Here is a 13670-nt window from a genome sequence, read left to right as displayed (position 1 = left end):
AGGCAGAGTTCATAAGTCGAGGAGACAGAAAACAGAAGCACAAATCCAAGAATCAAAAGGAGACTCAAAAAAGCCAGGTGGAGTTCAAAACCAAAAGATCCAAAAACAGAACTGAACAGAGCGGAGAGGAGCAGGACCGAACAGAACAGAACAGAACAGAACAGAACAGAGCAGAACAGAGCAGAACAGAACAGAACAGAACAGAACAGAACAGATAACAGGCACAGGCACAGGTACAGGGAGCTAGAACTGGGGTGGGAAAATTACATTAGGTCTGGCAGGGGTGTAGGGTTTGATGATTTTTTGTAGGCAAGCTGGGGAAGACCCCTTAACTGCTTGGAAGGCCAGCAGCAATGTTTTGAATTTGATGCGAGCCATGACAGGCAGCCAGTGGAGGGAAATAAGCGGGGGGGTGATGTGAGTATTTGGGAAGGTTGAAGACCAGACGAGCTGCTGCATTCTGGATAAGTTAGAGGGGTCTGATGGTGGATGCTGGGAGGCCAGCCAAGAGGGAATTGCAGTAGTCCAGGCAGGACAAAACCATCGCTTGGACCAGGAGCTGGGTCGAGTAGAGGGTGAGAAAGGGGCGGATTCGGGAACAGAATACAGAAAGACGAACGAGCAACAAGAAACTAAAAATGACAGGTTTAAATAGACTGGTGATTTACAGATAATGAGACACTGCTGATGTTATCTCTGTATGTCCAACAAACCTGGTTAACCTTTGTATCACAGCAGGATGCTGACTCACAGGTAACTTGCATCACCTGTGGTTTATTCCTATCAGATCTTTATTCAGCAACCAGTGTACTACACCGCCAATGACACAAAACTATTTCCCACATCATTAGCTATCTAAAGACACCAAACACTGTTTGTGGAAAACCCATGGTTTATACAGTGCTATTTCAACTCATCAGTTCTGGGAGCATTCCACTGAGGTGGCAGAGTTGCGCAGAGGCAGCACAATGATGGGAGCAATAGTCCTGTATTGATGAGCACTGTCTTTTCATCAAGCCTTGCTGACCCTGTGTCAACATGGTCAACACAGTCTGTTTCCTTTTGGGGGTCTGCAGAGAGGCACACTTATGTACAATGCCCTACAGGGTCTCAGGGGAGCTTGGGCCCTCAGGGGGCTTCTTCGGGCAGAAGCAGTGCGGTTCAGCCTTATTTTTTGTAAAAGCAATGAAAAAATCATTCAGTTTGGTCCACATACAGTGCTCTTGTGCTCACAAAAAATGATTTAAAAAAACAGTATTCTAATTAAATATATATTTTACAGTATTCTGATTTTATTAAATGATTCCACTCTCTTCTACTGTTTCCACTATTCCCTTTATTTAGAACGACAAAAATTGAAACCATATTGAGACATGTATCAAGTATTTCTAACTGCAATATTAAAGTATTGTAAAAACACCGGTGATCTAAACAAATGTTTATATAATATTTCACGATAAATTGAACCAGTGATTTTGGAAGTGCAACATTTCTTCAAAGATATGCACAATGCATGTTTTGAACAGGCGAACAGGCTGTGTTTACAAGTACTTCTCGTTTTTAGTGTTGTGTCTAAGGTTTTTAAAATTGAGCACAAACTTAATGTATAATTAATTAAAATAAATGTAGGCTGTAGGCCAAATTTTTTTCTTTTCGGAAAAGTTCATTACCAGTTGCAGACTGCCGCACAAACGATACTTCATGTTAGATTAGGCTCATTGGATTTGAAACAAAACTGTAATTTCCAAAAAACTGGCCACACTGTGCATGTGCTGAAGATCAACCACATATTTCCTTTCTTCTGAAAAAAACATTTCTTCCCCACCAAGAGGGCAGAAACCACAGTGCTCACAGTGACCTGCAGAAAAACTTGCAAATGAGTTGTATGCAGTACATACTGCTATTGAAAAACTAGAGACTTCTGCACCGGTTTTTCTGGACATATTGTTTGGTGTCAGACATATGGAAGAAGCTCCATACCACAGTGTGGAAAGCACTGATATTGAACTGCACAGGACTGGGGGGGAGGGCGGTGGCTGGAGGTATATTATCACTGTAGATATGCCCAGGGCCGTATTAAGGTTTTACTCTGTCATAAGCACAGGCCATTTCTATGTTTGCAAATACATACCCGTATATGGGCAAAGAGCAGAGTGCTCACGTGTAGCTGGCCGGCTACTCTGTAAAACATCCTTATATCTTTAAAAAGTCAATGGTATCTGTAATTATGAAATCAGAAGACTAATAATATTATCCACTGCTAACTGCATTGTTACACGCACTAGCTTCATATATCAATGCAATATTCACTTATGGGCTCTCTTGGGAGAGAGGAAAGAGCCTACTGCCACTCTCTGCGCTGACAGCTCGTCATTGTCTCTGCGAACCCGATGTAATGTAGTCACCTAATCATAATCAGCGGTGAGTTGCATTTTCTGTGGGCTATTTCACATATTAGCTATCTAATTAACACATTAAGTTCTATCAGTGTTTACCCGGTTAACAAACTACCCTCAACGGTAAAATAATTGCAATGCTAGAAGAATAAAGTAAACCATATTATACAGAGGGCTCCCCAAAAATGTAAGTAGTAGGCCCAAGAGAAAAAGTAGCTGGCCAGGGGGTTTCAGATGAAATATCATAGTATCAGGCACTCAGAACGGAGGATCCAATAGCGAGACCACAACAAAAGTTATTTATAAAATCAGGTCTTTATTTTCTCAGGGTAGGTTGGTACAGCGAGGGTCAATAGCCAGCTATAGTTATAACAGGGATAAGGCAGTTCATAAGCGATAGTCCAGGCAAAGGGTCAGATCTCCAGCAAATAGATATATTGAGGATAATCCAAAGAGTAGTTGCGGTCACAGGCAATGGGTCAAAAACAAACGGGCTAATTAAACAGAAACACAATCCAGAAACGAAGATAAACAGAAACAGGTCGAAAAACTACGGGTCAGAACAAGACAGAAGGAATAAGCTAAACTCGGTTGGGGACGAAACAGGTCAAAACAGGTATCAATACGAAAATGCTGGAGAATATGGATTAAACACATAACAATCTGGGGTTTTTATACACAGGTAACTCGAGGGAATGGGAATCAGGTGGGAAACAATCAGGAAGTGAAACAGGTGAAACGAATGAATGAAGTGACAGGGAGAATACGGTGTGCAAGGAGGTAACAAAAACACAAAAACGCGAACAACAGAATTTTGCAGAATACAGAACATGAAAAACACGAAACCTAACACATAGTTTCATTCACTTTTTATGGCTTAGAGTGGCTCCACTTTTAGAAAGACCCAGACTGGTGGTCCCCTGTGCTGGCACTAGCAGGGCTACATCTGACCTGTTTCACATCCCACCAAAGAATCCAAGTAGGCTAATTGAAAAAATAACCTCCGGAGGATAATGAGGGCATTTTCTTCTACATAACTAGGTGCAAAATGGAGAGCACATTTTTAAAAATTGTTTCTTATCCCCAAACTATTATTTCTTGTGGGAGCTGGTGTAAGCCAGTCATAAGTAACATTTGGTCTCATGCGCTGGTCAGCTTGCTGACTTCCCCCTCCTGGAGCATACATTGTTAGCCCCCACCGTTGGCATGCATGCCTGTGGGGGAGAGCTGGAGAAGGATTCTTAGAGGCGCCTTCTTGGGCCCTGGGGGCCCCCTTTTCTCACATTCCAGAACAGGAATATTGGAGATGGTATAAAGATGTTTCATGATAATCCCAGGTCAGAATATAGTGATGTTTGGTGTTATTCTGATTGGTTCAGTGCGACTGGTGTAATGGTCTAGTTTTTGTAACAGTCTACCGTTGATATCATAACCATTCAGGAGCCGAGGGGAAACTGGGCAAAAGCTGTCTCTGTAGAGGCCATGTGTTTTAGCCCCCTGCCTGGTGGGCCTGGCTGTAAATTATAGATGGGTGACTCACTTTTAGGGTCAAGAACTAAGGCCTGGATTTCGGAGATAAGGAGAAGAAACCAAACAGTCTGGGATGTCTCCTTTCCTTTCATTCACCCAAATCAGGTTTATCCAAAAGGTATATTACCATGAGAGGCACAAAGACATATTTACAGCATAATGCAGTTATCATGAAAACTCCCAACTACAGCATTCATAGATATGATGGGGCGGCCTGTAGCATAGTGGTTAAGGTCAGGAAGGGCTGCCATTTGTGAGGGGCCTGAGAGCTGGGGTTTCAATGTTGTTTAGACTACCTGTTGGGGAGTTAAGATGTATGAGTGGTCCAAGGCCAGTTGGGTCATGGGAAAAGAATCCTCCCGAACATTGGTGACCTCCCTGTGACCCCATACCTGGTCACTTCCAAGGGGGAAGACTCCGGACAATGCCACAGTGCCCTCATTTGGGCACTGCTGTCATTACACCGGTGACTGTTCTCCTAGATTAAATATTCAAAACTGCTATTAAGATAGTAAATAGACCTGGTAACACCTTGAAAACATTGCCCATGTGATCCTTGTATTATTGCATTAAGTCTTATGTAATGGTAACAGGAATTGCATGTAAAATGGATAATCAGGAGGGAAGTTTCATGATAACTGCAACATAATAAAACATAAGGGTAATCTGTTTGGTATGGATGCGATCTGATAAAATCAAGGAATCGGATGAGGTACATTTCATACCAAATGGAATTTAATAAACTATAGTTTCAGTATCCCAAGGGAAACCCTACACTTCCTCTCTTGGTAATCATCTCATTTTCCCTACTCAACAACCCCCAACGGTGGGGGTCTAAATTCCAGATTTGACCACCCCTCCGGGTTGATTTATGGCACTGCCGCCTGGTTCCAAACGTATGATTTGGCATAAAAGCAAGGGAGACAGACCAATCTGGGAAGATCGTATTCGACTTCCCACACAGCATATTGTACGTGTATGTAAGTATCAGGAAGATCGTATTCGACTTCCCACACAACATGTCTTGTGTATGTATGTATGTATGTATGTATGTGTAGCAGTGGAAGATCGTATTCGACTTCCCACACAGCATAATGTACGTGTATGTAAGTATCAGGAAGATCGTATTCGACTTTCCATACGGCATATTCTATACTCTGTGTTTGTGTGTAGTCCAAGCAGGCTAGGTATGATTATTTACTCTATCTCTATTCTTAATTTGTGTATTTTATACTTGATTGTGATATTCTAAAGCTAATAACCTACCTGTCTGCGAATAAACTATTTTGTTTGGAACTTGCGTGATCTCCATGACTCTAATTCATCTTGTACCTTTTCAGCCTAAGTTACAACTGAATACTCAGGGGGAAATGGTGGCCGAAGACCGACCGATCGGCGGGGCGGTACACCTGTGGTAGTTCTAAGCTGTGCGGCCAGCAATTTCTGTCCCTTAAAGGGTCGGGTGACGCACGGCTCTTGTGATTTGGTGCGAAGGGAACCCTTGGGCGTTACGGCGCTGGTTCCTGCCAAATTAGCTCTAAGGAGCCCAGTTAATGCTACGCCAACCTGGGCTCGCAACTATCATGGCAGGTTTGCATGTATTGTGTTGACTGGACCCGCAGCCTCTGAGTTCTCCACCGAACTGAGATTTCAGCAGTAATGCTAATCCCGGGAGCATCTATTGAGTAATGGTGGCGCAGGTACAAGTTGAATGTAATCACTCCCGAGGTCCGCGTAAATTGCAAACCCAAATTTCTAAATTATATTTTAAATGGAGTCAGATAAACGAGTAAAACTATAGTAACCACTAAGCGTACAATACGGCCCCGTTTGAGAACGGAGAATATTAAGAATTGTACTGATCCGTTTCTGGCCAGCTATAAGCGGGATATGGGGCAGGTCAATCCATATCCGACCCATGGCAACGGACCCAGTATATTCTTAAACATAATTGTGCTCTGTTCTTGTACGGAGGATAATAATTAACCCAACTAATGATCTCCCAGCAACGCCAGAAGGACAAGCAAGCAAAACCCCCTTCGGCCCCCGCTAAATTCCGTCATTGGGTTAGCTGTGGAGTTTTACACTGGCTTAATGGTACGGGTAACAATTAGCCAATGTTTTTTGAATTAAAGTATTATTTTCCGTATATTGATCCATCCATCCATCCATTATCTGAACCCGCTTATCCTGAACAGGGTCACAGGGGGGCTGGAGCCTATCCCAGCATACATTGGGCGAAAGGCAGGAATACACCCTGGACGGGTCGCCAGTCCATCACAGGGCACACACACCATTCACTCACACACTCATACCTATGGGCAATTTAAACTCTCCAATCAGCCTAACCTGCATGTCTTTGGACTGTGGGAGGAAACCGGAGTACCCGGAGGAAACCCACGCAAACACGGGGAGAACATGCAAACTCCAAACAGAGAGGCCCCGGCCAACGGGGATTCGAACCCAGGACCTCCTTGCTGTGAGGCGGCAGTGCTACCCACTGCACCATCCGTGCCACCCCATATATTGACAAGTAGCAAATTGTTTTATTTGGAGCATCTTTGGGAGAGACTGGCAAAGGTGTGTGTGCAGACAGTAGCAACAAGCGAAGGAGAATAAAGTAGCAAATCACAGCATTGTATTTTTTTATAAAAATGTATTGTTCGATTTTGTCACAATAATTAATCCCACCAATCTTCAACATCTTATTAGTCTTACAATAATAACAATCTTATTATTATTATTATTATTATTATTTTCAATGTAAATACATGTTTACAGATCATTGGTTTGAATAGGCAACAGTACCTGCCTTAAAACAAAAATGTGCTCTTCAAAGTCCCATTCAGCTGGCAGATTTCAGTAAAGGATTCATTAATGTGCTGCTTTCATGAATGAAAGCTCTAGATGACATGAAATGGTGGTCAGAAGTCTATGCAAAATGCCTCAACTTCCAGTGGGGGTTACATCCCCTCCGAATCTCTCCCATTTGTGTCTCTACCAATGTGAAAATCAAACCTACGCCCTTGGACTCTTCCCAGTCCCTGTCAAGAGACACCAATGCTCTACAAAGCTCCTCTCAGAGACTGGGAAGGGATGTTGTGTCAATTTGAACTGATTTGTTTATTAGGGCATGGGCTTCTTCCTCCCCTATCTCTGCACTGTATGGAGGCTCTCTGTGAGGCTGGCGTTGGTGCTTTCTGTGGGCCTGTCTGTGAGGCTGGCGTTGGTGCTGTCTGTGGGCCTGTCTGTGAGGCTGGCGTTGGGTCTCTGTGGGCCTGTCTGTGAGGCTGGCGTTGGTGCTATCTGTGGGCCTGTCTGTGAGGCTGGCGTTGGTGCTATCTGTAGGCCTGTCTGTGTAGCTGACTTGGGCCTGACTGGCACTGGTGTGGAGGCTGACTGATCCCCCTCTACAAAAGCAAATGCCATTCCAAGATGAGATTTCATCTTTCATATTCTTCATATTAGTTTAGGACACAAATTGAATCACTCAGGTCTTAGTAATAAAATACCATATTGGTAAAATCATAATTAAGCACCTAAAAAATTTAGAGCATGTTTTCCAAGTCATAGTCACTGATGAATCAAATTAACTCTTTATTACGGTTTCTTATAGTAGCCTGAAGTAGCCTGAATAATATGCACACTTCACATTACATAATCTAAAACATACCTGAATTGTATTTAAGACATTTTCACTGCAACACCAAATGACACATGGGTTTGCTAATTTAACAAAAATTAAATCGATATAGATGCAATAACTTTACATTGTTCAACACCAAATCCGACGGAGACAAACAGTGGATTCAGTGGTTTCTCCTGTTCGCTTATAGCCTAAAAAGCAAAGTGGCTTCATAACGTCGATCGCGTTTGCTTTTACTTTCGTCAAGCCGTTCAGGTTGTGACGGCTGATGAACTGAACTGAATTTCAATTTCATAAATTGGTAACGTTAGAAGGTTTATTATGTTAACTCCTCCATTTTACAATTGCCTAACTTCACCATTCTATGCTCGACATATATAGAATATATATCACTGACATTATAACTGATGTTCAAACCCTGAAGTCCATCCATCCATCCATCCATCCTTTATCTGAACCCGCTTATCCTGAACAGGGTCGCAGGGTGGCTGGAGCCTATCCCAGCATACATTGGGCAAAAGGCAGGAATACACCCTGGACAGGTCGCCAGTCCATCGCAGGGCACACACACCATTCACTCACACACTCATACCTACGGGCAATTTAAACTTTCCAATCAGCCTAACCTGCATGTCTTTGGACTGTGGCAGGAAACCGAAGTACCCGGAGGAAACCCACGCAGACACGGGGAGAACATGCAGACTCCACACAGAGAGGCCCTGGCTGATGGGGATTCAAACCCAGGACCTCCTTGCTGTGAGGCGGCAGCGCACCATCCGTGCCGCCACCCCTGAAGTCTCATATGTAATTGACAGATTTCCGAGTCCACAAAAATCGGATCTTAAGAATGAATGAATTGATCCAGGATATCTATATCTGTCAGGTTCTGTCAGGTACGGGGAGACAGAGGAACCAAGCGCAGACTCAGGGAGAAAAATAGCAGGTTTAATGACACAGGGGGGCAGATCCAGAACACAATCCAGAAAACAGGCAAAGGTCGAGATCCAGGCAGACAGGTCAATGTGGGGCAGGCAGAGTTCATAAGTCGAGGAGACTGAAAAACAGAAGCACAAATCCATGAATCAAAAGAAGACTCAAAAAAGCCAGGTGGAGTTCAAAACCAAAAGATCCAAAAACAGAACTGAACAGAGCGGAGAGGAGCAGGACCGAACAGAACAGAGCAGAACAGAACAGAGCAGAACAGAACAGAACAGAACAGAACAGAACAGAACAGAACAGAACAGAACAGATAACAGGCACAGGCACAGGTACAGGGAGCTAGAACTGGGGTGGGAAAATTACATTAGGTCTGGCAGGGGTGTAGGGTTTGATGATTTTTTGTAGGCAAGCTGGGGAAGACCCCTTAACTGCTTGGAAGGCCAGCAGCAATGTTTTGAATTTGATGCGAGCCATGACAGGCAGCCAGTGGAGGGAAGTAAGCAGGGGGGTGATGTGAGTATTTGGGAAGGTTGAAGACCAGACGAGCTGCTGCATTCTGGATAAGTTAGAGGGGTCTGATGGTGGATGCTGGGAGGCCAGCCAAGAGGGAATTGCAGTCGTCCAGGCGGGACAAAACCATCGCTTGGACCAGGAGCTGGGTCGAGTAGAGGGTGAGAAAGGGGCGGATTCGGGAACAGAATACAGAAAGACGAACGAGCAACAAGAAACTAAAAATGACAGGTTTAAATACACTGGTGATTTACAGATAATGAGACACTGCTGATGTTATCTCTGTATGTCCAACAAACCTGGTTAACCTTTGTATCACAGCAGGATGCTGACTCACAGGTAACTTGCATCACCTGTGGTTTATTCCTATCAGATCTTTATTCAGCAACCAGGGCACTACACCGCCAATGACACAAAACTATTTCCCACATCATTAGCTATCTAAAGACACCAAACACTGTATGTGGAAAACCCATGGTTTATACAGTGCTATTTCAACTCATCAGTTCTGGGAGCATTCCACTGAGGTGGCAGAGTTGCGCAGAGGCAGCACAATGATGGGAGCAATAGTCCTGTATTGATGAGCACTGTCTTTTCATCAAGCCTTGCTGACCCTGTGTCAACATGGTCAACACAGTCTGTTTCCTTTTGGGGGTCTGCAGAGAGGCACACTTATGTACAATGCCCTACAGGGTCTCAGGGGAGCTTGGGCCCTCAGGGGGCTTCTTCGGGCAGAAGCAGTGCGGTTCAGCCTTATTTTTTGTAAAAGCAATGAAAAAATCATTCAGTTTGGTCCACATACAGTGCTCTTGTGCTCACAAAAAATTATTTAAAAAAACAGTATTCTAATTATATATATATCTTACAGTATTCTGATTTTATTAAATGATTCCACTCTCTTCTACTGTTTCCACTATTCCCTTTATTTAGAACGACAAAAATTGAAACCATATTGAGACATGTATCAAGTACTTCTAACTGCAATATTAAAGTATTGTAAAAACACCGGTGATCTAAACAAATGTTTATGTAATATTTCACGATAAATTAGTTACTTGAACCAGTGATTTTGGAAGTGCAACATTTCTTCAAAGATATGCACAATGCATGTTTTGAACAGGCGAACAGTACTTCTCGTTTTTAGTGTTGTGTCTAAGGTTTTTAAAATTGAGCACAAACTTAATGTATAATTAATTAAAATAAATGTAGGCTGTAGGCCAATACTTTTTTCTTTTTTGCAGTTGCAGACTGCCGCACAAACGATACTTCATGTTAGATTAGGCTCATTGGATTTGAAACAAAACTGTCATTTCCAAAAAACTAGCCACACTGTGCATGTGCTGAAGATCAACCACATATTTCGTGTCTTCTGAAAAAAACATTTCCTCCCCACCAAGAGGGCAGAAACCACAGTGCTCACAGTGACCTGCAGAAAAACTTGCAAACGAGTTGTATCCAGTACATACTGCTATTGAAAAACTAGAGACTTCTGCACCTGTTTTTCTGGACATATTGTTTAGTGCCTGACATATGGAAGAAGCTCCATACCACAGTGTGGAAAGCACTGATATTGAACTGCACAGGACTGGGAGGGAGGGCGGTGGCTGGACGTATATTATCACGGTAGATATGCCCAGGGCCGTATTAAGGTTTTACTCTGTCATAACCACAGGCCATTTCTATGTTTGCAAATACGTACCCATATATGGGCAAAGAGCAGAGTGCTCACGTGTAGCTCTTTAAAAAGATTCAGTGGTATCTGGAATTATAATCCTCTGTGCTGGCACTAGCACGGCGACATCTGACCTATTTCACATCCCACCAATAAATCCCAAAAACCAGGGCATCTTCTTCTGCATAACTAGGTGCAGAATGGATAGCAGCAAATCAAACCTACGCCCTTGGACTCTTCCCAGTCCCTGTCAAGAGACACCGATGCTCTACAAAGCTCCTCTCAGAGACTGGGAACAGATGTTGTGTCAATTTGAACTGATTTGTTTATTAGGGCATGGGCTTCTTCCTCCTCTATCTCTGCACTGCATGGAGGCTGTCTGTGAGGCTGGCGTTGGTGCTATCTGTGGGCCTGTCTGTGAGGCTGGCATTGGTGCTATCTGTGGGCCTGTCTGTGAGGCTGGCGTTGGGTCTCTGTGGGCCTGTCTGTGAGGCTGGCGTTGGGTCTCTGTGGGCCTGTCTGTGAGGCTGGCGTTGGTGCTATCTGTGGGCCTGTCTGTGAGACTGACTGGGGCCTGACTGGCACTGGTGTGGAGGCTGACTGATCCCCCTCTACAAAAGCAAATGCCATTCCAAGATGAGATTTCATCTTTCATATTCTTCATATTAGTTTAGGACACAAATTGAATCACTCAGGTCTTAATAATAAAATACCATATTGGTAAAATCATAATTAAGCACCTATAAATTTTAGAGCATGTTTTCCCATTCATAGTCACTGATGAATCAAATTAACTCTTTATTACAGTTTCTGAAGTAGCCTAAATAATATGCACACTTCACATTACATAATCTAAAACATATTACCTACCTGAATTGTATTTAAGACATTTTCACTGCAACACCAAATGACACATGGGTTTGCTAAATTAACAGAAATGCATTCGATATGGATGCAATAACTTTACGTTGTTCAACGCCAAATCTGACGGAGACAAACAGTGGATTCAGTGGTTTCTCCTGTTCGCCTATAGCCTAAAAAGCAAAGTGGCTTCATAACGTCGATCGCCTTTGCTTTTACTTTCGTCAAGCCGTTCAGTTTGTGACGGCTAATGAATTGAACCGAATTTCAATTTCATAAATTGGTAACGTTAGAAGGTTTATTATGTTAACTCCTCTATCCATCCATCCATCCATCGCGGTTCAAGCTGACCCCTTGACTGCTTGGAAGGCTAGCACCAATGTTTTGAATTTGATGTGAGCCATGACAGGCAGCCAGTGGAGGGAAGTAATCAGGTGACGTACAGTTGATTAGACTAAGCAGGAGACAATCCTCCCCTGGAGCAATGCAGGGTTAAGGGCCTTGCTCAAGGGCTTATTATCTTATTGTGGCTACACCAGGATTAGAACCACCGACCTTGCGTGTCGCAGTCATTTACCTTAACCACAATGCTGCAAGCCGCCCCACATAATGTAAAACCTCTGTTGGCTACATAAATTGTATTTAAGACATTTTCACTGCAACACCAAATGACACATGCGTTACAACTAGGTCACTTCTATGTGATAAACTCTATGCTCAAAAAACACATTTCATTTCACAAAACCACTTCTGTTAGACACACACATACTTTAAGAAGCTATATCTCCTAAATGGATTGACCAAAGTGATACCTAATTGTGTAGCTCTGATCTTCTAGTTTCACATCAAATAAAAATCAGATCTGCACGAAGATACACCATTTACTGCATTGTACGACATTTTGACTTCTTCCTCTCTAATGCTATGTCAAAAGCATCCTCTCATGGCACTGGTAACCCAATGAAGTAAACTATCTGATCCCTTTCTGAGGACAAAACCATGTCAGGTCTCAAGGAGGTTGAAACAATAATCGGGAACGTGGAGTTTCCTACCAATATCTGTTAGTAGTTTCCTGTCCATCTACCAGTATGATTTACCTGTGGTTGAACAGCACTACTCTGCCCCTCTTGCATGAAAGCAATCAAACAATTTCCACTATAAGCAGCATGCAAGTTAACCTTGACGTGTTTGCTTTCAAATACTTGACCCAAACAATTAAGAACTTGACATGATTGTGAAAGAAAAAAATCTAGGGTCCCTAAATAAGAGCAAAAAAGGGAAATGAGGGACCACAGCAAGCTTCCTTTAGGGGAGGGCTCAGTTTATTTTAGAGCTCAGAGGTGTGAGAATCCACTCTGCTCTGTGGAAGGGTGCGTTTGTCTGCGCTGAAGATGGAGAGATGTCTGCTGTTCCTCTCTTTCTCCTCCCTCCTCCTGCTCTCCACAACCAGTGAGTACCAGCTTCATCCTCCTCTCCTGCTTCTCCACACCCAGTCAGGGTCAGAGATTGGGGGCCAGGGCCAAGGGTTCAGAGGGTCTGCTGGTCAAAGGGCTCTCCAGTAAGAGCAGGGTTACAGGCAGCCTCTAAACACCACAGATTACTGGAGGGACATTTCTCTGCCTGATTCATTGAGTTTTCATCAAACATGTTATTATGAATTATTTAGAAAATGTTTCTGTATTTATTTGACATACTCTCTTCACAGCAGTGCATTTGAGTTCCTCATGAGAGCACTTTAATAAATTATTTTAAAAAATATATATTAAAAAAAATGACAAAAAAAAAAGTATACAAACACTAACAAGTACTAGTGGTAACGCCTGTGGAAACCTTTACTTTCTAAGCAGGGCTAAAGCAACATTGATCCAGAGTCAGACTTCTTATGAAGATCTTTTAAAATAACAGACTCTGAAAAGTTAATATCCTCAACCTCTTCTTATACAAATATATAATAATAATATATGAAATATTACTTAAAGCTCACATTGGTTTGAATATGTGGCATGGTTTTTTTTAAAGCATGTTGTCAACTAAAATTAAAAAAATAAATCTGGAAATTTAACAAGTGAAAAAAGATATCCTGATAAATAGTGATTGTTTAACGGGCAGGCATTTC

The 13670-nt window shown here is 42.8% G+C and overlaps 1 protein-coding gene across 1 annotated transcript in view; it reads left to right on the top strand.

Moving 5' to 3' along the window:
• The first annotated feature begins 1095 nt into the window (after positions 1-1095).
• LOC133121427 (scavenger receptor cysteine-rich type 1 protein M130-like) overlaps positions 1096-13670 on the top strand; it is a 52141-nt gene continuing 39566 nt past the window's right edge. Inside the window, exon 1 of the mRNA XM_061230591.1 lies at positions 1096-1154. Within this exon, the coding sequence (XP_061086575.1) occupies positions 1096-1154 (59 nt within the window). The remainder of the gene's footprint in view (positions 1155-13670) is intronic.

This window comes from Conger conger, chromosome 2 (genome assembly GCF_963514075.1).
Source record: "Conger conger chromosome 2, fConCon1.1, whole genome shotgun sequence".
Lineage (NCBI taxonomy): Eukaryota > Metazoa > Chordata > Actinopteri > Anguilliformes > Congridae > Conger > Conger conger.
Note: the sequence above shows the minus strand (reverse complement) of the source record. Positions and strands in the feature narration are given on the sequence as shown.